At 39.9% G+C, this 25,573-nt stretch overlaps 1 protein-coding gene across 1 annotated transcript in view; it reads right to left on the bottom strand.

Moving 5' to 3' along the window:
- Positions 1 to 25,573, bottom strand: part of POLQ (DNA polymerase theta) — a 51,960-nt gene that overhangs the window by 6,057 nt on the left and 20,330 nt on the right. The window contains 17 exon segments of the mRNA XM_066338408.1: positions 693 to 817; positions 2,411 to 2,522; positions 2,865 to 3,049; positions 3,694 to 3,812; positions 6,139 to 6,274; positions 6,748 to 6,922; positions 8,235 to 8,372; positions 10,093 to 10,286; positions 11,360 to 11,600; positions 13,017 to 13,213; positions 13,798 to 13,941; positions 14,959 to 18,020; positions 18,832 to 19,075; positions 20,632 to 20,756; positions 21,077 to 21,270; positions 23,639 to 23,781; positions 24,328 to 24,532. Of these exon segments, the coding sequence (XP_066194505.1) occupies positions 693 to 817; positions 2,411 to 2,522; positions 2,865 to 3,049; positions 3,694 to 3,812; positions 6,139 to 6,274; positions 6,748 to 6,922; positions 8,235 to 8,372; positions 10,093 to 10,286; positions 11,360 to 11,600; positions 13,017 to 13,213; positions 13,798 to 13,941; positions 14,959 to 18,020; positions 18,832 to 19,075; positions 20,632 to 20,756; positions 21,077 to 21,270; positions 23,639 to 23,781; positions 24,328 to 24,532 (5,739 nt within the window).

Here is a 25,573-nt window from a genome sequence, read left to right on the forward strand (position 1 = left end):
CACTTCCTCCCTCGTCTACTCTAGTCTTTAATTCCACACAATCTCATCCAGCTTCCTACTGAGAAGTATAATGCTTCCTCCCCACAGAAACATCTCTAGGGAGTCAATCCACTCTTACTGAAGTACAGTCCATGGCAGAAGTGTCCAAAATGACTTTGAAAAAAAAAATTATGCTAATTCAAAGGTGTATGCTAAGTAAATATTTATCTAAGAAGTTAATGCTATTTTCCTTTCAGGGAAAATAAGAAAAGGAACAAATACCCAAAAATACAGGTCTTAAATACCTTTTCTTGTTCAAGTGCTGACAGCATGTAGCATACAAAGACTGCTGAGTGGGAGCAACTCATCCTAAAGAGTTAAAGTGTACTCCTATGTGGAGGCTTTTTAAAATCATGTCCATTGATTTCAATAAATTACTCACTCCAGCTCCAACGTGGGAGTTCTGAAGTGAGGTTAGCACAGTGATGACAGCTGCACACCCAGTCACAGAAGACTTACGTCAAACAGGCCATGACAAAAGCTCTGTTACTCAGAGAATGACTGAGGGAACAATGAACTAACCAAGAAGTGGAAGGTCAGGACTAAGACGGCTCACAAACCTTATAAAACTGCAGACCTGGCTACGCAAAGAAATCTGGTATTTTAAAAATAAAACAAAAAAAAAATTTAAAAAGGCACAGCACTCAACATACATGAGCCTTACTGTAGGGATTTGGATCTTTGATAGCTGGCAGGTATCGCCGTCTCCCCAGGATGGTCTGCACAAACCCATCCCTTCTGCAGCTCTGCACTGTGTCCCTCAAGAATTTCTGAACCCCTGTGAAAGGAGAGAGAAAGTTTTCTGTAATACAGCTGATGTTCTGTACTGACTTCTCAGTAGGGTCACTGAAAGCAGTCTGGGGCAGCCAAGCAGCACAGAGGAAATCCTTTAAATTTCCCAGACCTCATCAGTGGACAAAGGCACACAATCACTCATTCAGCTCTGCTGCAAAACCTATTAAGACTTTTGAGGTGGAAGAGAGTGCACAGTGTCAGGATATCTGGCTGTGCACAAGGAGGTGGGAAGTCCATCCTGCACAGTGCCCAGGCACAGAGGGTCATACATGCATTATTGATAATGGAGAGGTCAGAATCTGGACCAGCACTGGAAAGACAAGGAGTAGGGAGGGAGTAAATTGAAAGCAGAAGCCAGCCCTTGATGCCTCAGGCTGCCTGACTTCAGGCTGTGTCCCTTCAGATTCTAGGATGAAAGAAAATCACCCACCTGCACTTTGCAAGGGAAGGAGCAAATCCAACAAGAGTGTTAAAAAGAAACATAGGTCAAAGAAAGGTGAGGCAGGGAAGAGTGAACTTGCACTGCAAGTTCAGGTAACAACTGCACTTAAGTGGGAAAAGTTAACTTCAGTTTCTTTCCATGTTTACAAAACACAAAATGTAAAAGGAGCTATTCAAAATCAAGACTGACAGCATAAGTCAATTCATTAGGTGTTTCATTCAGCAGTCAGCCTGGCAACACATGGCAAGTGAAAATCCACAAGAAGTGAAGTTACAATATAAGGTACACTGCAGTTTGTAGCACACACATGTACCCAGAGAGAGGAGGGAGAAAATCGTTCCTAATGCTCATGAAGGAGAGACCACTCAGAAATTAACAGAGACTAAATAGAATCTTAACAGAAAACCATTTCTCTGCATCTGTCTCCTAAAGAAACAAACCCTAAATCTTCATAATTTTCCAGCTCATTTTCAAGTCCTATGATTAGTACTAGCTGCTTCTTGTCCCATTTGGCCTCCATTCTTTTTTTGATTGCAGCTCTATTCTCTCTACAGCTTTCCTAAAAATTAACATGCTTCTTAAAAACACAACCATGTCTTTTTACAAAACATGGGAGAGCTACTCTGAGCAGCTGGATAAAAATTAAAGGATAATATGTGAAACAGTTTAAAACTCCATGAAAACAGAAGACAAAAGCAGAAGAAAGGAATGGTTATATTTAAAAATTATAAGAATCATTGTCTGAAGTTGTCACATGTCACAGCACATGATATGACAACACAGTTGTCGTATCATTTGAAGCTGTGTTTTAATAAGGAAAAGCATGTTTCTCATTCAGAAACTTAAAGAGTTTTAAAATGACTCCTCAGGGCTTATTAATTAAAGTAACAAAAAAATATATATATTGTGATAAGTAAAGAACAAAGTCTTAAAGGTGAATAAAACCAGAGAGTAGAGTAAAGCATTAGAGTATCAAACTGCTGCATTCATGCACTGGACGTTTTCAAAATGAAAAGCATTTTCAAGAGATATGAGTAGTGGGTTGAGACAAATTTAGGATTTGAAGAGACATGCAGAGAAGGGATTAAAAACAATCACCACCACCCCTCAGCTCCCAAACAGCCATATCCATACCTGTGTATCTTGATTTGAAGGATTCAATATAACTGGCAGCTTCATTTTCATCAATCCCCATCTGCTCGCCTAAAGATTTTGCTCCTATCCCATAGATTATTCCATAGCAAATCTGCCAGAGGAAAGGGTGAAGAATCACAACCATTTGGTCAGCCATGCAGAGAAAGCAGAGCCAAAACAAAATGTGATGCACTGAAGACAGCTGTATGGGAACAAGGGCAAGTATTCAAGAAGACAGACACCTTCTGAGTCCAAGCCATTCGTGCTGCTTTTCTCCACCCTCGCGCCCCAAAACCCCGACAGCTCCAGTTGCAATGTACTGAGAGTGGGAGGATGGACAAAACAACTACTGAACAACCATGGCTGAACTCAAACAGAAAAACATACTACAATGTGCTGAACGCTGAACCTTCCTGCCCAGAAAGCTGCTATTGAATTTTTTTCCTAAAATTACCTGCTTAGCTTGTTGCCTGCTCCTGTCTCCAACAGTTTCGGGATCAATCATTTTCCATTCTGCTGCAATGCTCTTAAAGACATCGGTACCACCGTTCAAGGCTTGAATGAGGCGACAGTCACTAGACAAATGAGCAAGGATCCTCAGTTCCAGCTGAGAGTAATCAGCAGCCAAGATTAAGCCACCTGAATCAAGAAGTTACCAGAAAGTATTATTTCATAAATTACTCCAATATGCCATCCAACTTGCCAGCAAGAAGGACTGAACCTGTCCTTTATCTTCTGCTCTGAGAGTTTTTCACAGCAATTTCTATCAAGACAAATTCTTGCCTGTTTCCCCAATGCTCAGGCCTATCTGCTTCACATCTAGGCACATTTAGAATCCATCAAAACCATACAAACAAGTATCTGTCCACATGTCTGAGCAGGTGTCTGACAGAGGAGGCAATGGGAGAACTGACATTTGGATAGAAAGAACATTAGGTAGAGTGCAATTTGTGTATTAAGAGAAGCCTTAGCTACCTCTTTAAAAAACAAGTATTCTTAAAGAGGAAATGGAAGTATGAATGTGTGAATGATATCATTTGAATACTTTGCCTAACTGAAACTCTCTCTTTTACAAGTGTAAATAATAAAGTGTGTAATACAGTGTGTAATAAAGTCGTGTGAATAATTGTGAAGGCGTGCTCCTGGAAAACGGCACTAGTTTTCCAGCTAGGCTGCTCAGACACATATATACTGTTATCAATTCTTATACCTTCATTATATCTAGGATTTTCTGCTAACCATATACTTAACAATTCCTGCCCAGAGCAGGACCTGGGCATTACCTGGGAAAGGAACAAAAGCATGCCTCATGCTAACAGAAAAGGGTGTTCCTCTTTCTTCAGGTCTGTGTGCAGCTTGAACCTTTAGCCCATTAGGCAAAATACTGGAACGTTTTCTGCATCTGTGGAGAAAAAAAATGACTGCCCTTCACCAATTTCTAAAATACTAAGAGATGTGTAATCATTTTTACCACAATGAATCAGTGAAAACAAATGAGACAATGGCTTTTCTTCCATTTTTCTGGACAATCCATACCCAAATTTGACCATGTAGGAACTGCACAGAGACTTCAAACACCTGAAACGGATTTATTGATTCCAAAAAGATTTAAGGATAAATCTCCCTAGTACATTCCAGATTCAGTTCAGAAATTGGATAATTCTGCTCTAAAACATCTGTGATGAGCATATTCCAGAAATGCAACAGAGTCACACGAATCCTAAAAATTCAACACTCCACCTTGAGTGCCAAGTCTCTCAACATCATTCTCCTCTGCAGAATGCATACACCAGTCCAGAGGCAGAAAAACTGCCCCCCTCAACATCACCCTCATTACTGCACACAAACACAAGTAACACACTGCACGTTTCCTCCTAAAGACTGAAGATAAAACTGCTCCAAGGCTGCTCGATTTTCTTTTCTGAGAGGCCAAAAGTTTACAGTGTCACCCATATGGTCTGCATCCTTTCAGGGCTTACTTAGGTCTCCTATTTCTCCAAGGCATTTGTAGCTGCAGATGGAACTGTATCCATAAGCACATCCAGTGAACAGTGCACAGCTCTGACACCATTCACATCACATCCTCCCATCAGCACCACTCTACCAGACAGCCCAATGGGCTCTTCACTGGAAGGCAAAAAGCCTTTTTAAGTCCTTGATGTCTGGATTAGGGATCTGAGCAAATTCTTTATCAAAATGAAAAGGTATCTCTGAGATCAAGACTAGTTTCAGCAAGCAAAAAACGTCATGCTCTCCCTTGTGCACTTCTTTTTCTTCTTAAATATTGGCTTTTCAGGAATGGTAGAGATCGATGAGATGAAAGCACAAAAATCACAGAAATAAATTTTCAAAAGAAATAAAGGCGAGAGACAATTGCATGTCTGCCTACTGCAGAAAATCACACTGTTCAGCACAGGTTCTCAGCTGAGTTAAATGTATAAGGGCTTTATACCATGACCTAATTTAGCTACACTCCTTTGGTCAGAGGCTTCTTACAAGAGGAGGAAAGAGTAGCAATAGTAGTTAGTAAGATAATAGACAGCTTGGACCAAAGTCTGGGAGGCAAATCAGACTTGGCTGGATGGCAATTTTCTTTGTGCCAGCAGTTATTTCTGTGCCTTTAGGATTGCCCATCTTCCTAACACAGTGGCTGCTTAACTAAGGAAAAGTCAGCCTGAGAAACAGACTGCTCAGACTCTGGCAGGCACTCCAGTCCTTTGATGGGCTCTTCTCCACAGGGAAGACTCTCAAGAAACCAGCATACTCTCCAGCCATCCTGAAAAGCAGCTGCAAGCCTGAGCACTTTATCTCAGAATGACATTCCTGCCTCCATGGCTATGCCTAATTCTTCTGAGGAGAGACAGACAAGATCCTTCTAGTCCTGAGTTCCGACTACTTTTCCAAGCCACAAAGGTGTTAAACACATGGTAGAAAAACCAAAACCCTCAAATTTTTCACATCTTTCTGTGGGGGAAAAAAACCTTAGAAAAGTCACTCAGGTGACACAATTGGGACAAGAAGCTGAATGGAAAAAGAAACTGAAAGGGCAGAAAAGCACCACCGAGTAGGAAGCCTCAAAGCTCACGAGGTAGATGCTAAAAGATTGACCTTGGTGTTTCACTAGACTTCCACACAACTGTTTAGGCATTGGCATGTAATGCTGTCAAAGTAGAATTGTAGAATCACAGAAAACAGGATGTTTGGTTAAGAGAAACCAAATTTAGAAATCTTCCTCTGCTCCCTGGTAGTTTCTGCAGGTCACTAACACAAAGGAAATTATTAACAAAGAATGAAAAATATGTTCATCCCTGTTCCCTTACAAAGGGAGATGCACAGTATAAAACAAATTAATTTTCTTCTGCTTCTTCCACAATATTCTATCCCCTTTCAGAGTAGTTCTTAGCAAGTCAAACGAGATCCTAACTTCAATTTAGTTATTTTCTCACTCAGGCTTCCCATCCAACAGCTGGGAATGTACTGCTGATCTCACTGAAGGGTTTCATAAAGAACGTCAAAAAGAAAGCAAATAGCTTCATGACACCACTTGCTGTTAGTATTATTATGTCTTTTATGTATCACTGATTTTTAGATATTTATTCCCCTGTATGAGAAACACTGAATAACAAGTCACAGTAACATGACAGCAGCCACAGGTGAAGTGTGAAAAGAGAAATTTGACAACTTGACCACATTAATATTAGACAGAGGCTTGGTCAAGATCCTCCTACCTGCCCCCCAAAGCAGCAAGAGAATTAGCCTTTCCATGGGCTTGGGAGGGTGGGCTTTCTTCCACCACAGTTGGCATCTCAATCTCAAAATCTCTTGGCACATTCTGGATATTTGGCTCTGTGAAGGTTACTCGACCTGAAAGAAAGACAGGGCAGAACTAAGGAAGGGTCCAAAAGAAATCTCTCTTACTCAATACAGCTGCACTTCAAAATACACTGCATCTCCAATATATAATGGGCAGGAGGGTGAGAGGACACAACCACTGAACAAATTTTGAAAAAGGAAAAGTAATTTGTGTTTAATGGGCTTGTGATGGTTCCCCATTTCTGTATCACTAATAAGAAATCCCCAAATCCGGAACCTATCCTGGAGTCACAGATTTACATGGTAATATGTGCAAGAAATGAATAATACTGCTCAGTGAACACAAAAGCTATTTTAAACACATCTGTTTTTTTGGGGCAGATGTATAGATATACCAATACCTTTGTTTGGTTAAAGCAGAGCACAGCCTTGATTTCCTATCTTTTCCTCTTAGAAAAGCTGTACACACATACAAAAAGACAAAAAGCCTGTAAGAATTCAGGCATTTGCACACATTTGTTCACCTGTAGCTGTGTGAGTCTGTGAAATTGGATATATCCTTTCCATTCCCAGCACAGAATTCAGTCGCTTCTCCCTCTGTAGTGGAAACACCACTTTAGTAATGGCATTGTTGATCCTCCTCCATTCCAATATCAGCCCTGGCAATGGGTGAAGTGTCTTTAATTTCTCCAAAACATCCTTGTGGGAAGAAAAGGGCACAACTAACCAACGGCCTTTAAAACTTTATAAATAAAGTTTTTGCAGTTCTGCTGAAAAAGTGACTCCTTCACCCACAGTGAGCTTCTAGTGTCACTGCCTTAAAATTAAATAGATTTTATTTATACTCTCCACTTTTACCACCTACACCTGGGTAATCAAAGCACCACCTGACATAGCTGCAGTTTTATTACCCACAAGAAGACAATCACTTCTCTTTGGACTTTTGCACCCTCATCATCACTCTTAATCTGCAGCAACCAGTAAATCACCTGAAATGATGAAATAAAGCATCACTTGCCATAGGTCCCCTACGTTGTCTCCTCTTGTCCAGCGTTAACACTTCTCCTCCATCTTCTTGCATATTTTTCTCCCTGCTCTCTCCTATCTGTACACTAGGAACACCAAATGAAGCCCTTGACCACGCTCCTTGAAAGACAAAGCTGATCACTAGCAATCAAATCCTTTCAGTTTAATCAGAAATGTGAAGGAACTAGCAAGAATTTCAAAAGACAGTGGCATGCAAACATTTCTCAAAATAACATTTTGTTTCTGTGTGCCGCAGGCAGCTGCAGCCTCATCCCTCCACATCACAAAAGGAGGAAATCCTCCCTTTGCTTCTTGCTCCCTGCTCTGCCACCACCACTGCACCAATGTCTTCACTGCCACTTGAGTTCCAGAAATCAATACTTGTCTTCTAAGTACAGACTACAATGAACAAGGGGAAACTAAGAAAACAACACAGATTAATGAGTCCTGAAAACAGGAACATATATCTGCTAATTTCACTTGTCTGGCAAGAGCATCCATTAGCCTGCAGCAGTTGCTATTAATGCAGGTCCAAAATATTTATCAATTGGCAAGCATGTCAATATCCTTCACATTATTCAAGCTTCTTAGATACTAAATTTGATAAGCCATCAGGTTAGCCATTCTGAAGACAAATTCTCTGAAGCAGATTTGATAGTAGCAGGAAGAGAAAATATTGTATTTAGTTGACATGGTATTTAAGTATCTTTCAAGCTGATGTGGAAAAATTCTGCTATTGGCTTTACAAAATTATTGTGCTATTTTGGTCTTACATGTGATTTGGGAAATCAAATTCTGCCTGATTTACTCTTATTGAAGGCTGCTATTTATAGGCATGTCCTCACTGCACTCAAGCTTTAGGAGAGTAGGAGTTACTAACTCTGCTAACAGGGAAGGTAGAACCCACTTTGAATTTCCAGTGGTAATTGGAGGAGCAAAAGGCAATTAAAATTTACTTTCAGACTAGAAATATATTTTACCGTACCTTGGTTGTACTGAACTGCTTGCTTAGCCTGACCCTGTTTCCTTTAGCAGTTGCTCTTCTGGTGTAACCTAGGGTTTTCTTGTTCCCTTGGACTTTCACATCTCCATTTTGTGGCAACTTCAGCTCTAAGAACAAGACCTGAAAGAGGCCAGCATTTCAAATCAGTTTCTGCACGCTACACCCAAGGGGAAACAAAAGCAACTGAGCACTTAAACAGCTTGTTCCAGCCAAAGGATAGTACAAATGCTTCAGGTAATTAAAAAGCTGATTAAAGATCCCACCTAACAAAGTCATTCCTCCTCATTTTAATTAACTACGAAATGCAATTTAAAATCTCATTTTCTGAACACTCTAAGTTTAAGTTCAGAGGTATGTTTTTAGAAAAGGTAATTAACTTCATCCAATAAGTGAGGTTATTACTGACAGTCAACTGTAATAAAATGCAATGTTCAGATGACTGAAAGTGGGAAGAACATTGGTGAAAAAAAAGAAGTGTTAGCAGGGAGCAGGCTTCAGAACAGTATGAATGGCACAGAAAGAGGTGGTCACAAATACCTTTCAGGGAATAGCTAGAATATTAGTTTTTTTAACAAAGTGCCAGAAACCAGAAAATTAAGTATATGCCCACTTGGTGACAGACAGAATACAGGTCTTAATTTTTCACTTTATTTTTCTGTGTAGAATTATATGCTACTTAGCAGCTATTGTCTTTGATTTCACAGCTGGCAGAAGGGAATAGAAATCTTTTCTCCCGCCCATTTATGTAAGCACAGTAGTTTTACTGACACAAAACTAGAAGGGTAAAGTTCCATTAACTTATACAAGATAGTTTACATGACTCATAAAAAATTTCACACATGAGATACGAGCTTCCGTGGTTCAGAAAACAGCATTTCAGACAAACCTTTACTTCCCCTTCTCCATGAAGCAGAGTGAAAGTGAAGTCAAGCATTGTTTCAGGAGTTCTAACTTAGACTACTGTTACTGAGCAAGACTTCTACATTTATAACAAAGAAGGAATATTTCTGTGGAATTTCTTTTACTGATAGCTGTTTGCAGATTTTGACTACATCCATACAAAGTACAGCCCCTCAGTGAGAAAATAGTATATGGAGAAAACAAAAAAGAGGGGGATAAAACCATGCACAGCAATTTTAATCCATTTCAATTGTTCCATGCAATGTACATTAAAAAATATAAGTGAATTTTTTCAGGAATTAAAGATTTGCTGTTTTACATAGAAATCTGTTTTTAGACTTAAAAAAAATATCAGTTCTTAAAAGGTTCTTGAAAGCAGACAGTAGTTGATTCAAAACTTTTAAAGCAGTTTTTCCTCCTCGATCATGGCTGTACAGGGGCAAGAGTGACAATGCAACTTCTTCAGCACAACTCTTCTTAGACTCAAGACTATATGACACCACATCCCATGTGCAGGACACTGGCATTGCAAAAAAGCTTCTACACTCCTGTACCACCCACCCAAAACACTCCAAATGACATTTAATTGGCAGATCATCTCATGCACTCTGAGAAGCCAAGGCCCTATACAAGCCACATGCTTATTTTCACTTGGCTTTTATTTCCAACATACATATTTCCTCTTTTACTTTCTTTATCTCTGCTAAAGTTGGCAGAAACCAGACTGATCAGTAACAAGCAGGAGAGACACAGCCTCTTGCAGGCAGCAAGCTCATAATGAGTGTAAGGATAAATGAACTCTGCAGAGTTGGGTTTGCATTTTCTCTTTTCTTCATGTCATCTTTAATTTCTTAATGAAGAATTATTTTTCTTATTTTAGCCAAAGCCTCTTGATGGTAACTTTCTGGGGAAGCTCTCCCCCACCCCAACCCTCACCTACCTCTGCAATGTCATCAGGGCTGGTCAAGGAGAAGCTGTGCCCTGCCAGCTGATATGCCTTGGTCTCAATCTGGCTCAGTTTAGCCTGCATGACCTGTTTCTGGGTTTCGTAGGCTGCTGTGCTGAAACCAATGCCATTCAGCTCCAGCAGAGCCAAGCAATAATGGGTGGGCATCTCCACATTAGAAAATACATCTGTAGCAAGTACAAACCCAAGAAAATCTTTTATGAAACACATCAACTACAGATAAACACATTCATTAAAAAAAAAAAAAGGACAATCCTGAGTTTTGAAAATACTGAAATGTTCTGACACACTGAAATCTTTTACTGTAGATTTCATTTAAATACTTTTGTGCCTGGAATAAGAAATATTTCATAATAAGAAGTGTTCCAGAACTTCCTGTCATAAAAATATTCAAGAAAGCAGCTTCTGTCTTTTCTTTTTTTCTAAAAAAATGCATCTCTGCGTATATCAACATTTTATAAACTGCAAACGTGCTTAATGTAAGGCTTTCTATCTTGATACACTTTAATTCCACCACCCACATATTTTTAAAATGTTCTAAGGTTCAACTGTAACAATCATAAACAATGCAGTAAACTTGCAAAAAAATACTTCAGTGAGATTGGACCATAATCTTTGGCTCTGGATATAATTTAGGGGAAACCATCATAATGACCACCAATAGGTATATTTTTGTGGATTTTTTTGATGGCTTGTTTCAAAGCAGCACAAGCAGCCAGCAATTATTAGTGGAAACATTAGTGGATCATTCACTATGGAATCACGAGAGTTTCATGGACACAATGCATACATGACAAATCATGCTATATGGGCAGGCCAAAGAGCAAGAAATCTCCTTCAGAAAACATTTGAGGATTTTAGGAATTACTTCAGACAAGAAAATCCCAAAACTTTGGAAAATGCTCATGACAAATCAGACCCACAAGTCCCTCAGAATGTCCAGGGTACTCACCTGAGAGGTACAAATCTGCTTGAATTAGAGACTTAGAACAGACTTTGCTACAGCCTTAACCACTGGAACTGGTAGAGATTTGGGATATAAGAATTATAATTTTTTTTCAGAATATATATGCTTCCAAGGGAATGTCCCTCTTTTCTTTTAACAAATGAACACTTTTAAATTAATATATTTAGATTAGAAGGTTCAAACTGCCCCTCTTCTACACCGATCATTCAGGCTGTGGTAGCACAGCTGTATTTACCCTCCATCTCTGCCCCCAGGCAGAGGAGGTCTCTTTACCTGTCAGATTTTCCCTCTTTAATTCCTTGTGGAGTTGGTCCATGACATTGAAGACAAGCACAGACTCTATGGCTGCTCTGTACCGCCCAGACTGGTCTCTGCTGGCGCTCAGCCCCAGGCTCTGCACCCCTTGGCCAGTGCCCACTCCTTCCAGGAGGGCCAGCTCACTGGGCAGAAAGTTGGTCACCATGCTGTGAAGGGTATGTTCCTTGGAGCCAGAATCTAGCAGCCAACATGCAACCTTAAAAAGGGAGACCTCCATTAAACCTTTTTTTTTTTTAACCTTTTAGTCGTAATACGATGCAAACATTTAACCAGGGTTAATTCAAGGTTGTAGAGGTTGTAAGTTATTTTTCTTCATTTGGCAGGCAAACTGCAATAATTTGTTACATCATTTCAATAAAAATCTTCAAGAGGGCCTAAGTCACTGAAGAGCTTAATTCTTAAGTGAGAATGAAAAGTTATTTCTTTCTAAAAGGTTATTTCTGTACTTTTGAAAACTTTATCCTCTGTCAAATAAACCCATCTTGAAGTGTCTTTTCACTTATTAAAACTTAATTCAAAGGGAATAAATACAAAAATCACGATCAAAACATGTTTAATCTGAAAAATGACTTTGTAGAGATCAGAACTTGCTATTGATCTAGAATGTTAGCCAAGCTGAGCTCTCCTATCTTTTGCAGAACAGGACTACTGCCAAGAACTCTGCATGGAATATTTTACTCCTGGTAGAGCTTAAACCCTTGCCTTCAAAGCAAAACATGTGTATTTCAATTTCCTGTGCCAAAACACAGGATGAACCACAGATTTCTACATTGCCTCTGCCATGCAAGAAGTAAAAACCCACATATATATATATGGGGTTGGGGAGGGTGTATGTATATATTCATTGTAGCACTAAAATGAACAGTGAAGGGAAAGATGTTTTTACTACTCTTCAATTTCATCCTAAATCTATGTCTTGGTATGAAAAAAAAATCTATGTTTGTCCTTGTGTTGAAGGCCTAAGCTCCTTTCCTGCAGAGCTGAATATTGCCATATCAGCCCATATGCAAAGCAAGCTTTAAAAATCAGCAGGATTTTCTGTGCACCCAGAGCTTTTCATAACATGGACAACAAGGTGCTTTTAATCTCAAGCTAGTGTTTCATGTGAGTTACAACCAGTACCCAAACCTTCTGAAATTCCATGTAAACTTTGTTTTGTTTTGAGAAGAAAGGGGTAGCAAAGTGGTCTGTATGCATAGTGGGTAAATCTTTTGCTTACAAAGTCTTCTGCTCTCAGAAGAAATAACTTGACCAGAAGCACTTGTGACATTTCAGCCTCAGGCTTCTTATTGCAACAAAACAGAAGTTAAGTCCTGTTCACTGGGACTGGGGAGAGATTTATCTTCGTTTCCCCTGCCAAGTAAGGAATCAAATAATAAGTTGCTAACCTCTGAAACTCTTCGTCTGTTTCTCTTGCAGGTAGCATGAACCTCCATGGCAAAGCAAATGTCCTCGAAATACTGTTCTAGATTGCCCACTGAAAGAAAATTTCACTAAACCTCCTGACAGATTCATACCTAAATAACAGAAGTACCAGAAGGTACTCCTGTCTTTCCACTATTGTGTTTAAAATAGCAGTTTCACACAAGTGAAATTTCTTAATCCTGCAAACCTTTGGGTCCTCAAAACTTCCTTCCAAGGAGATGCCACACGCCATCAGCAGAGTTTTGTAGTGCTGAATGAAGTCATACATGATAAGTGAGTGCTCCTTCTTTGTCTTCTTCTGCAGGCACAGCTGCAGATGGTTCAGTCTCTCTGTCAAAGATAGACTTTGGTCCAAAGGTGGTGGTGCCAAACTCAGACTGATTTCTACAGCAGGAAATACAAGCAAAAACTACCTTTTAACCCATTACATGATAAAAGTGAAAAAATCACCTAAAGCAGAAAAGCTATAGCTGAATTATGAACTAACAATACATCTATAGCACTATTACGTATTTGTTCAAATGAGACAAGGCTCCCAAAAGTAATGCTGTGTCTGTACTAACAAACAAAGGATAGCCAGGAATCAAACCCTAGTCACAAGGTCACTTAGCACAGACTGGGCTATGGTTCAGCATTTGAGTGCTAGATTTGTTCTGGAGAGTAAAAATTGGAAGAGATTGAAAGGGTAAAGCAAGTTAGATAAAGAGAACCTGGGAGTGAGCAAATGTTTTAGCCATATGCATGCTCACAGTCCAGTGTCTGAGCTAATTACCTGCCCTTATTACAAAGTACTGCAGATTTATCCACAGCAGTCTGTTCAAGGGTGTTTAACACTTAAGACTGCTAAATGACTCCTCCACACAGCTGGGGTCAGGACAATCACAGCACTTCCAAGAACCTTATCTGCTGAAGGAACTTCTTTGAGGTGCAGTCTCAAACAACCCAGCAGAGCCTGTCTGCTCACTTACCAGTCTGGTCTTGGATCTGCTGCAAAGAGATATAGTAGGCATCTTTTCCACCCCAACACACCGCCAGTCCAACTACCAAGATGTCTTCGCATCCTTGGACAGGAAATCCGTCATCTTTAACTTGCATGCATTGAGGAGAACTCACTAAGGAAATAATTTCAAGTTACTATTATAAAATGGCGTCCATAAATACAGAAGAGTTGGGATCCTGAATATGCAAGTACATAGAGTTGAGCCTAAAATTTAATATTATTGAGTTTCAGTAAAGCAGAGGAGCTGAGTGTTAGCAGAGGATGGAGTGTTGGTGTCAAGCATTTCCTTGATAGGTCTGGTGATAGTAATGAAGAGTTAGCAGCTCTTCATTATGTAAAGAGTTATGTGTTATTATGGTATGTGAGAGCATCTGAATATTCTTCTGTGGCTGCCTCTGAACCAAGGTTACATATTTTCAAATATTTTCAAAATATAAACATGGTTCAATATAAGCATGTGTGAAATTCAGATCAGACTCTGGCTGTTGCAATATTGCTTCTTTTCTTTCCCCCACAGAAGTATTCATATGCTGCAGTTTGCTACTGCTTTATAAACATATTCTTCCTTTAAAATGACAAGATTAAGCAGTTAGATTCTTTACTGTCACATTGCCATAACAACAACAACAACAACATTTCTTAACTATCAAAATAGATTTTTGACAGGCAAATGTGAAATGCTTTTTAGAGTGGAAGGAAGGAATACACTTCTATCTCAGCTCTTGAAGAGGTTGCTAGAAAAGGCCAGAATTGAAGGAATGCTTTATGGGTGGTTTAATCTGAACAGGAGGAAAATCTGATTTACTTTGAGGGTGACAGAACACTGGAGCACATTGCCCAGAGAGGTTGCAAAATCTCCTTCCCTAGAAATATTCAAAAGCTGCCTGCACGTGATCCAGCGCACCCTGCTCTACATGAACCAGCTTTAGCAGGGGGGTTGGACTAGATAATCTCCAGAGGATCCTTCCAACCCCAAACATTCCATGATCTTGTTATATCAGTGACTTTCCTACTTTTATTTGCAGATCCTTTCCTTCTCCAGGCCTGCTTTAAGCTGAAGATACCACATGGTATTTAAGTATCACATGTATTATGTTCACAACATAATGCACTGGGACAGGAAACTGACCTTTTTTGAATTTGCCACCAATCGTTGATTTGGGAGACATAAGGCACTTTGTTCTTTCACATGCCACTGAGATGGAGAATCTGCTTTGCTCCTTCCATTCTGCAACAAAAGTCTGGAAAAGTGCTTTGTTGCTTGCTACATCAATAATAGTGAAACTTTCAGCACTTAGGGGAACAAATGGAAAAACATCCTGAGATAACTGCAGTGAAAAGCCTTGGTCTATAGTGGAATCATGTTCTATCTCATCTGTCTCAGTTGGGTTTAGACACTTGGGATTGACCTGGAATGTTTTTACCTGCTGTTCTGTATTGCCCTCACTATTCCACTGTAGCTGAATTGTCTGCCCTTTATTCTTGCAAGTGACTTGCCTCTTTCTTGAAGATTTCACAGGGAGAGAAGCAGAACTTTTTGGAAAAAGCTCTTTGGGAGGTGTTGGAGGAATAAACCCATTATTACTATCTGGTGCAGGACAGGATGATCTGTTGCTTCTCTTAAGCTGAAGTGTTATGCCATCTGTTTTCCGAACATATGAGTTTTCAGTTTTGTTTTCTTTAACCCTGAAAGAGCTTTTTAAACCCTGGCAAGTGGGCAAAGGCTCTGGCTCACAATAGTCAGATTCAAACACTGGATCTGGCTCTTGACTAGCAATAGGAGCAACTAACTCTCCTTTCAAACTAGAACTTGCTGAAACTGGTTCAGTGCCTGAGAGGCTGGGCCATTTGTCCAACACATCCTGCAATCCTGGGCTTAGCTCAAACGAGCATCCAGTCCACACCACTGGATGTGGGTTCTTCTCTGAAGCTTGGTGGCTTGTCTGGAGCTTTTCACCTTGATCTCCTACTAAATCCTTTGATCTGGAGTCATTGTTATGAATGACTGAGTTTCTTAATCCTGACTGACCTTGAAAGGTAGAAGGAATGTCTTTCAGAAAAGATGGTGAGTTTCCATGGTCTAAAACTTCTGCTATTATGTCTGAGGATGCTAGAGACACATTGTTACACTGTGCAGGATTCTCATGTTCTTTCTGATTGTCACTGTCATCAAATTTATTCTCAACAGGCCCTGGATTCTGCAAAACACCATCTGGAGGAAGCAAAGCCACAGGGTCCTTTCCATCAACTTCCATTATGTGAACAGCTGAAAGGTCACTGACATTACTGAAGCTATCATCAAATAGCAAGTTACCACTCATATTTAGGCTTGTTTCAGGGACAGGCTGGCATTCTACTTGTACAATGTGCTCCCTACCAAAATGGAAGGTTGTTTTATTCAGGTCTTTAGACACACTCTCCGCTTTCACTAGATTTTGAGTCTGGTAATCTTGTAGAAAACTGTGTAGCTGTGAGTCAGTCACTGAGAAATCGCTTTCTTTAAGGCAAGGTGAAGGTTCTATTTTCTTCACTACAGGCTGTAAATTAAGGCCTTCAGACTTCAAAACTTTATTACTACAGTGCTGAGTTGTGTTTTTTGTAATGTTATTTGTTGTGATAAGACTTGGGAAGCTCCGTTTCCTAATTGTTGCAGCCAGCCTTTTATCAGTATCATTCTCAGTCCATAAACTGCCTAGTTTTTCTGGTATTTCCTGATGTGGTATTGCTGCCAGCTCTGAACCTTGTATCCCCTGCTGTCCTGTGATTCCAGCTGCTCCCTCCTGTTTTATTATCATCTCAGTTTGAGTATCCAACTGGATGCTGTCTTCAAAGTCTCTTGAGTCAGAAAACAGATGAGAGGCTGGATCATTCTGAACACCATCTGCATTGCAAACACCTCTGGATTTTACTAAAGACCCTTTCAGAAAATCTTTAGGATGACTGTTGCCATTCTGCAGTGTTCCAGCTTGTAACAGTATTCCATTGGGCTTTTCACTCCCATTTTTGCCAGCATTCTGAATCTGAGTATTGCAGGTTTTCTCCTCACCAGGACAAAAACGCTTATCAATCCTTGCCTCAGCACAGCTCACATCTGTTTGAGTTTCATTCCTTTTATTCTGCCCACCCTCAGTTTTGTCAATTCTCTGTGTCCTAGCACTACCAGGTATTCCTCTACTTCCTACAATACTGTGTGTCTCCACACTGGTGTGTGGAGTACCCTTCAGCACAACAGGTGCCTGAAAACCTGCTCTCACCTTAGGCATGCCTTCATTAGTGGTGCTAGGCTCTGTAACTAATTCTTCCATTTCATCTTTCTTCCCAATCTTAACTTCCCCCCTCTGTACAGAACTTGAGGCTTTATGAGTTACAGAATCTGTTTCCATAAATTCCTTATTATTTTGGTTTGAAACAGAATTACCTGTAGAGATGATGGTGTGGAAATCAGGCAGGTTTTGTATGTCTATGCTAAGCTTATTTGAAACATCAAGAAGTGACCTCTGCAGTTTTGAAGCAGTATTTTTGTTCCTAGTCCGATTTAAATGTGTATCTGTGCTTTTAATCAATCTAGAGGCTGAAGACCCTGTTCTCAACGTTGGTGTTTTTCCTTGTTCAGTAAGGTGCTCTTGGATTGCTGACCTGGAATCTGTCTTGGTTTTGATCTGAGAAATTTCTTCTATGTTTTCATTTCCTCTGCACACATTTGGTCGTTTTCTAGCACTGTACACAAGATCACCCTTGCCTTCCTCTGCTCGAGCCTGTTTCCTGCCCAGGACTTCCCTCTCCAACAAAGAGCTTTCTGTGCTACTGCTCAGTCGTCTTTTATATCCCTTTTTAATATTTGGTAAGTTTCCAATCCAAGAACCAAGGCCATTACAGTGTTGAACTCTGCGCCCTTTTTTGTTTAACACCCTTGAAGACTCCACAGACTCCTCTCCATCTGATCTATGCAGTCTGTCTTCCAGTTCTGACTCACTGCTGATCACAGAGGATGTATCAGTCTCGAGAAAAGACTCTGGGTTCCACTGCACCCCCATCAGTGCCAAATCCTGCTGCAAAAGTCTCCTGGCTTCCTCCACAATGACGGAGGCTGCTTCTCTTTCAGTTAAGCCCTTCATTCCAGCCATCCAGACACTGCGCACGGCCCGACGCTCCTCTGCTGACTCCTCATCCTCATCCACAGCCCTACGAACACTGCAGGGAAGGTAACAGGCAGATGTAAACATCCCATGCAGAACACAACAAACAGCACGAGGAGCTGGCACTATTCTCTCCTGCTCCCGTTTCAATGGTCATCACAGCTTCCTTTACAGAAGCACTCTACCCAAAATATAAGGCACTTGATGGGAAATAACTTGATTGGAAATAACTATTTCTAAATATGAATAGATGTTGAGGAAAGATATTACTGGCTGCGTACCCCAAAAACATTGCCAGATTTCTGTGTTCAAATGTAGCCCAGATGAGTCCCAATTCCCTACTAGGGCAAGATGCAGGTCTCAATGAATCATCCTCCATGTCTTCGAAGGAAAGGAAACTTCAAGAGCATGAACCAGACAAGTGTCATGGCACAGTCCAACACGTACTTGATCAAGGAAGCTTGTTACTGCACTAACATGTAAACCATAAGAAAATATGAAAAGATAACCAGTAACAAATCATCAACTACTTTGAACATATGATGGAGCTGCCTTTTAGAGGCAGCAAAAACCCAGAAAGCACTGACAATTCACCCAGAACTAAACAGTGCATTGAAAAGAGGAATAAGAAAAAAATTTGGGTCTCAAAAACCTATTCTGTAAATACAAGATCCTTCTATTAATTTCAGAACAATCATGGAATGACTGTGATCAGAGAGACTGCGTAGGAGAGACCTACAAGTTATTTTTAACTAATATTTGACACGGAGTTCCAAAGGGTTGCCATATTTTATTGCAGATTTCATCCTGTAACCCTTCACCTTACAATCCCCTTTACCTAGCTTCTGGACTTACAAATTTCTCACCTTTTAAATGGTACTGAGTTCTTCAGAGCGGCTGCCACGTCCTCAGGACTGGCTTTAGCAAGGTCAGCCACAGTGACAAAGCCAGCGCTGTAAAGTGTCCTGGCATGCTGCGCATTCAGCAGAGACACTCGGACCAGGTCACAGAGCTCCCTGTGCACCCCAAAAGTGAGGCGGCTCTGGAACTGAGAGAGCAACAGCTCCATGTTGTGCCAGCCCAGTCGGTTACAGAAAACTGTTATCATTCCTGGAACACAAAAGTCACATTAATGTCTGAGCTCCAGCTCCAGTTCCACTAAGCTGGATTCACTCCCCACCTCCCAGTCTGAATCAGCACTCACTTTACATTTCTCACCTTCCCATTATTTACAGAAAATAACTCATGTTTATTACAAGTATGAGTAGGAGCTAGTCTTGCAGAACTCAATCTGCAATTAACTAGTTAATCAGTGAGGCAGAAATTCTGAATGACACTGTTTTTTTCAAAGATGCTCATAATGAAAGTTTGAAGTACATGCATATCTTGGAACAGCAGTCCTATGAAACAATCATACTAAGAAAAAAAAGGCAAAGGAAAAAGTAATGATGAGAGTCATCAGAAACCACAGATCTTTGAGGAAACCCAGTGCTGACATCCATAAAAGCAGACCTTGGCCTGTAGGATGTCAGTTACTGAGAGCATCATAGGAGGTAGCAAATCCTATGATAAAGGTTACAAGTGCAGTCCCCAGTGCACGGGAGAAGGAAAAGAGCACAGAATAGACAGTTTCTTACTCACAGATTGCATCTACAGACTATGAAAGCCACTGAAAGACATTGCATCCCTCACTGATTTTACAGTCATTATAGAATACAACTTTTATCATATCTCTTAACTCTATGTCACATCAGTAGTTCATTTTACTTCCCAGATTACTCCTGTGAAAAATTTTAACTCTGGAAATACAGAATTATGAAACTGCTACAAAGTTATTTATACTAAAAAGTTTTAAAAAAAGAAGTTATTTATACTACCAGAATTAAATTAAACTACTCTGCATCAGTTGGCGTGACCTTTTCATTTTGGGGCTTTGACTCATGCTGCAACCCACACAGAGGGTTTCGCAAGTTGAGCTAAAACTGTCTTAAAAACTGCAAACCCACTTATGGAGTAATGAAGGATTTAGGCAACAGAAAAAAAAATATCACAGTCTCATGGTGGGCTGTTACTTCTACTCCCACATAGGCTTCTTAAGGAAGTTAAAGGTAGCAGCTGTCTGACCTCCTGTGATCTGGTGCTAAATGACCCAGAAGCCACTCACTCTGTTTTGAAAACTGTAACCTTATACCTTCTGGCCAATTAATTTCACATTCAGAAAAAAGCCATCTTAGAGACTCCAAACTTTACTCAATGCTGAAAGATATTCTTTCCTGATAGAGCAAAGCTTTACAAGAGACTTGCACTAATTTCCATACTTAGTGTTAAACAAACTAAATTCCTGCGCAGCTGATTTCCACAGACCTCAGCAGGCTGCACACTGCTTGATTCTCCTCACCTGGCCCCCCTCTCACTGCACATTCTGTGGTTCCACAGCAGGGGCAACCACAGGTTAAGCTATAAATCCTAAGTGGTTTTACAAGGCTGTTTGCTGTTAGTATCACACTGCGGCTATCTTAGCCCCAAATCTGGAAGAACGGACAAAAAAAAAAAAAAAAAAAACCAAAACCAAAACAAAAAAACAAAACCAAAAACAAAACAAAACAAACAAACAAAAAAAAACCTAGCCAAAGGCTTCTTGGGGGTATTCTGCTCAGAAAACTCACCTGCATAAGTGGCAGCAGATTGCTGCAAGGATTGAAGCTGACCACGACTACAACCATATTTCTTGGTCATATCTTGTAAAGGAACCTCGCTGATCAAATCCAGAAGGGCAAGGCTTGTGAAAAACCTGTTGACAAAGTACATGAAGAATAAAATTGTCAATCTGGGGCACATTACTGTACATGGCAAAATGTACCAGGATACATGGGACAGAACAGTACTACAGTGTAGCACACAAAGGAAAGAGAGAGGACAGCTTCCAAAAACATCAGCACAAACATCTTGTGCCACCAGTGTTCTCAGACCAGAGCAGACCAGGTCCAGGTTCTCTGACCTTTCAGCTCACTCAGAAAAAGAGCCAGTTCCTGAGAACAGACACAGAGCCTGTGCATGACAAATGTTATAGCCTCTAATCTCTGCACATTCACACCCACATTCTGTGGCTACCTTTTGTGGATGGCCATTTGTCTGTGCTGTTTCTCTGTTTTAGCTGTGATTTTGCCCTTTACAGAGCGAGCTAGAAAGCCTTCTTCAATCCCCACCAGCTCAGCCACACGTTTCATTGAGGCAGGCAGCTTCTCCCACAGGCAGAAAAACTGGTACCAATCAATGGTGGTCCACTCCTCATACACTGGGGTGACCTAAAGAAAACAGGACAACGCAAAAAAATGTTTCAGAGAAATAAACAGAACTAAACAGAGCTTTGGGTAAACAAAACTACAGCCTAGGGAACGTGGTTAGAGCATCCTACGCACTGCGTAAAGGCACTGAGTCACAGGCGTGTACCATGAAGAAAGTAAAAGCTCTTCTCATCCAGTTTCTTTAATATTTGTACTGATGAGATCTGACTCATATGGGTACTCCAATGATAAAACAATTTAGAAACTTTGTCAGATTGTTCTTTAAATCCAAGAAACTAAACAATTTTTAAGCTGTATCTTCAATGTCCTTTAAGAAAACAGAATTCTATTCAATTTTTAACATAATTTACAGATATCTACCAACCTCTTAAAACCATGAGTAACCATCCTAACCACTGCCACAGCATCTGATAAAGGAGGAAGGAAACAGATTTTGCCAGAACTTGCTGAAGCTTTCATTTACCTGGAGTACAAAACAACCTCAACTTTTATTTACACTAACAAAGCTATTTTTAAGCTTTGTTAGACTTAAAACCAATTCTGTTAATGTTTAGTCAGAACAGAGACAGTTTCTCTATGAGGAGACAAAATGTCTTCATATCTTTATCAATATAAAGAAAGATTAATTATTTTGAAAGAACTAATAGTTGTTTGGCACAAATATTAAATGGCACAAAATACTAGATGTCTATGTGGTTGTAAATCATCCATACCTCTTCACCTGCTGAGAAGAACAAAAGTTATTAAGATGGGGGTTTATCCTTTGTTGTTTACTGGGCTTTTGTTGTGGTTTGGTTTTTTTTTTTTTCTTCAAAGGAAACTATTTTCCTAGTCCACAAATCCTTATTTGTTTTAATCAACTTCCCTAAAATACAAGGGTTTGGAATTCAGTCTCATATTTGTACAAGTAAAAGATTCAAGTTTAAAAGAATTTAAAAGCATTTTAGCAGAGAAACTCCCTGTAGCCCATAAGGAACACATGAAGAACAATACTTGAAAAAAACTACAAAAGCAGCAAAATGAAATAAACCTTTGGCCTTGAAAATGAACAGATTTGCAAGAAAGTGTTTTAGAGTAGCTTAACAGAGGAGAATCTCAAGAACATTTTGTTCAACAGTGTATAATTTAAAATAACCTTAGACAAGCTGCTGCAATTAAAAAGTACAGCATAAAAAACATAATGCTATCACTGCCTCTGCCTGAGAGCAAGAACAAATTTAATCCTTTTTTTTCTGCTTTGGAGACGCAAACAAGGAAAAAATCCACTGGTGCATAACACAAAGGAGTTCATTTTACCTAGCAGAAACAGAACAAAATATAATGTAGTCCTCTAAAACAGAGATATGAGTACATATGGGACAGCAGTAGTTAAAAAAAAATCTACCAGTATCAGCCCATAACTGGGTTATTGAACACAGCAAGCAGAGATGTGTACCCTCAGACTCTTGCCTGCCCCTGTCTCCCAGTTCAACAAGCTTTGTAATTGCAAGCACATTCCTCTTGAAGTGAACTTTCTTTTCAGACAAGATTCCTGTATTCTGCCTTTGATTTATCATCCTGGTAGAGAATACACCTTACACTCAAAGAAGGCTAAAGCTGACTGTCAGATTTCAGCTGATGACTGCGTGATGGGCCTCTGGCAGCCATGAATCCCAAGTTGTTCAGTGCTACTCCATCTGGTTTCCTCACTAAACTTCACAAGTTCATGGCTTTCTCTCCCAAGGTCTTAAATAGCAGTGTTTAGCTTTTCAAGTGTATCTGCTCATAAATCTTGACACACTCTGGGACACTTTTCCCTCACAAGATTTATCACACTCCTTCCTTTAGCCCTGGCAGCATCACCAGGCAAGTAAACTAAATCAGGGATGAATTTCACTGTAACTGAAACAAAGAAAGGCCCATCCATAGAAAGAAAACGGTGCCTCAGTGGCTCTCTGAGGCTTTTTGGAAGCAAAATAGATACTAAATGTCCAACATTTTTCTAGGCCTCCAAAAGTATAATATGAAATTAGGCCCACTGATCCCAAATATACTTACAAAAATCAATTTGTTTCATCAACTTCAAGCATCTCAGAAAAATTACCATTATCTTACGCTCAAAACTTAGAAAGTTCTGAAATCCTAGGAAGTCAAGAGTGACAACAATGGGGTTAAATGGCACACAGCACCTGCCTACACAATAGACACTATGGTAAGACACTAATTCTGAACAACATTCAATTTAGAAACTTCTCTTCATGAAGGATAAGCTAAGCAAAGCACAGAAACACCCAAACCTATGTTCATGGAGCCATCAAGAACTTTGCATTGTGCTGTCTCCCCTTAGTTTTGGTAGTAGAAGATACAAGACACAGAATGAGGAACCTACCAAATAGACAATATGCAGATCATTCTCCAGAACAAAGCTTTTCATAGCTCGCTGCAGGTCAGCAAAGATTTCCATGGCTTCAGTTGGTGAAAGAGAAGAGGCAAGAGTAGCTGAGCCAAGATGTGTTGGGTGATAAACCTTTGCTGTTAAAAAATATATATATATTATGTAGGGAAACATTTAAATGCAAGTTTATAATAATTTTCAGGTTATGCTGTATTTGAGAGAATTCTAACTTTTCACAGCTGCTTTTTCAATTAGAAACAGTGTATGTCTCCATTCTGAAGACAGAAAAATGGAAACAATAACAGGCTTAGCCTTGCCTATGTATAAACTAGCCTTTTTCTTTTCTTTAGAAAGACAAATATCACAGTCTGCAGCTAATATGCACCAATCCTGTGGTTAAAGTTTGCTTTGTTTAAAGATGTTTTGGAAATTTGTAGACTAGGACACATCAGTCTCAGAGGTGATGTGCAGGTGATGTGATGTGCCTTCCAAGAACACGTGCATGCAAACTATGCTAAAGCAGGTATAAAGATAGCTTCCAGAAAGCTAGAAAATTCTTGATACACAATTCTTTAAAATAAAATAAAGATGCAGAGAAGTCCTTACTATTAATTCACATTGAATATCTACTCAGTTAACAAATCAAAGCTAACTGCAATCACTGAAAGGAAAACCAACTTTACCTTTCACATCACTGCCAGAGTCCACAACCTGGATGAATTCATTTTCCAGCAGCCACGCCACACAAGCCTCTATAGGTCCAGCCTGTGCTTTGTCTTGTCCTTTCCCATTTTCCCACTTGCTTTCTTTCAGGCTGGATGCAAGCAGAGTGCAAGAGGCGTAGGTCTGCACATCCTCTGGAGTGTTGGCTACTCCCCCCGCTATGATCTGTTGAAGAAAACCACCTGTTCATATTGCCAGAGTTGCAGTGGGACAGAAGATCAGATCAGAGAATCGAAGAGAGTGATCCATCATCTTAGCTTTAAAGAACCATTTTCTTAGAGAGGGGAATATGAGGCAAAGCAACAGCCAACTTTTAAAGACTTTCTTGGCAAGAAGTCAGTCATCTTAGGTAGAAGTAAGAGGACTAATCTATGGTAAAGAATGATTGACAAAATCTTATTTTAAAAGTAGACATAAACATAGCAGCAATTTAGATTTCAGACTAGCCTGAGGCATTTTTCTTAGCAAACACTGTGAAATCTTAAAATATGTTAGGAAACAAACTACAATTTCATAAATACAAAAAGCAAACCAGGAAGGTGGAGCTCTTGTAAGGCTATTCAGCATACTGAAGGTTTCTCTTAGTAAATATGAATGCTATACCCCACCACTGTTTTCCTGATTGAGAGTGCTTTTGTTCACCTTGGATTTTGGTTTTGCTTAAAACGAACCCCTTTTAATCTTTTAGATAGCTCTTGTGTAGAAAAATACATTTAGAAATTCCATTGGTCTGCTAAAATTCAAAATCTGTGGAAGCACAACCAAGTTCTAAGTATCACAAAAGTTTTCAAAAGACAGTAAAAGTATAACAAATTCTCTTTAAAGAGTCCTGTATCTAATCTAAGTTCAAGCCCAAAAGCAGCTTTGGAAAAGGACATAAGCTCACCTACGTGGAATAAAATTCATTTTTACTCCTATAGGAATCCTACAGAGGAGGGAGCAAATTGGGTACCACCCCTGTTTGCTCACCAAAAATGTGTTCACGAAATTTCAATCATTCCTGCGCAGAAGAGGTAGGAAACTTGAGGGGGCAAATATGAGACCCTACAAGGTTCCACAAAAGTCATTATGGCCCAATTCAGCCTACAAAGCCTCTAGGATCAGGAATTTACAAGCATCCTCCAGCTAAGAATGTCAGGTCACACCTCAAGTTTAAGACTTATACTTAGTTCTACCTGCTGCTTGAGTACATCTAAATGCAATAGC

The sequence above is a fragment of the Sylvia atricapilla genome, chromosome 2 (genome assembly GCF_009819655.1).
Source record: "Sylvia atricapilla isolate bSylAtr1 chromosome 2, bSylAtr1.pri, whole genome shotgun sequence".
In the NCBI taxonomy this organism is placed as follows: Eukaryota; Metazoa; Chordata; class Aves; order Passeriformes; family Sylviidae; genus Sylvia; species Sylvia atricapilla.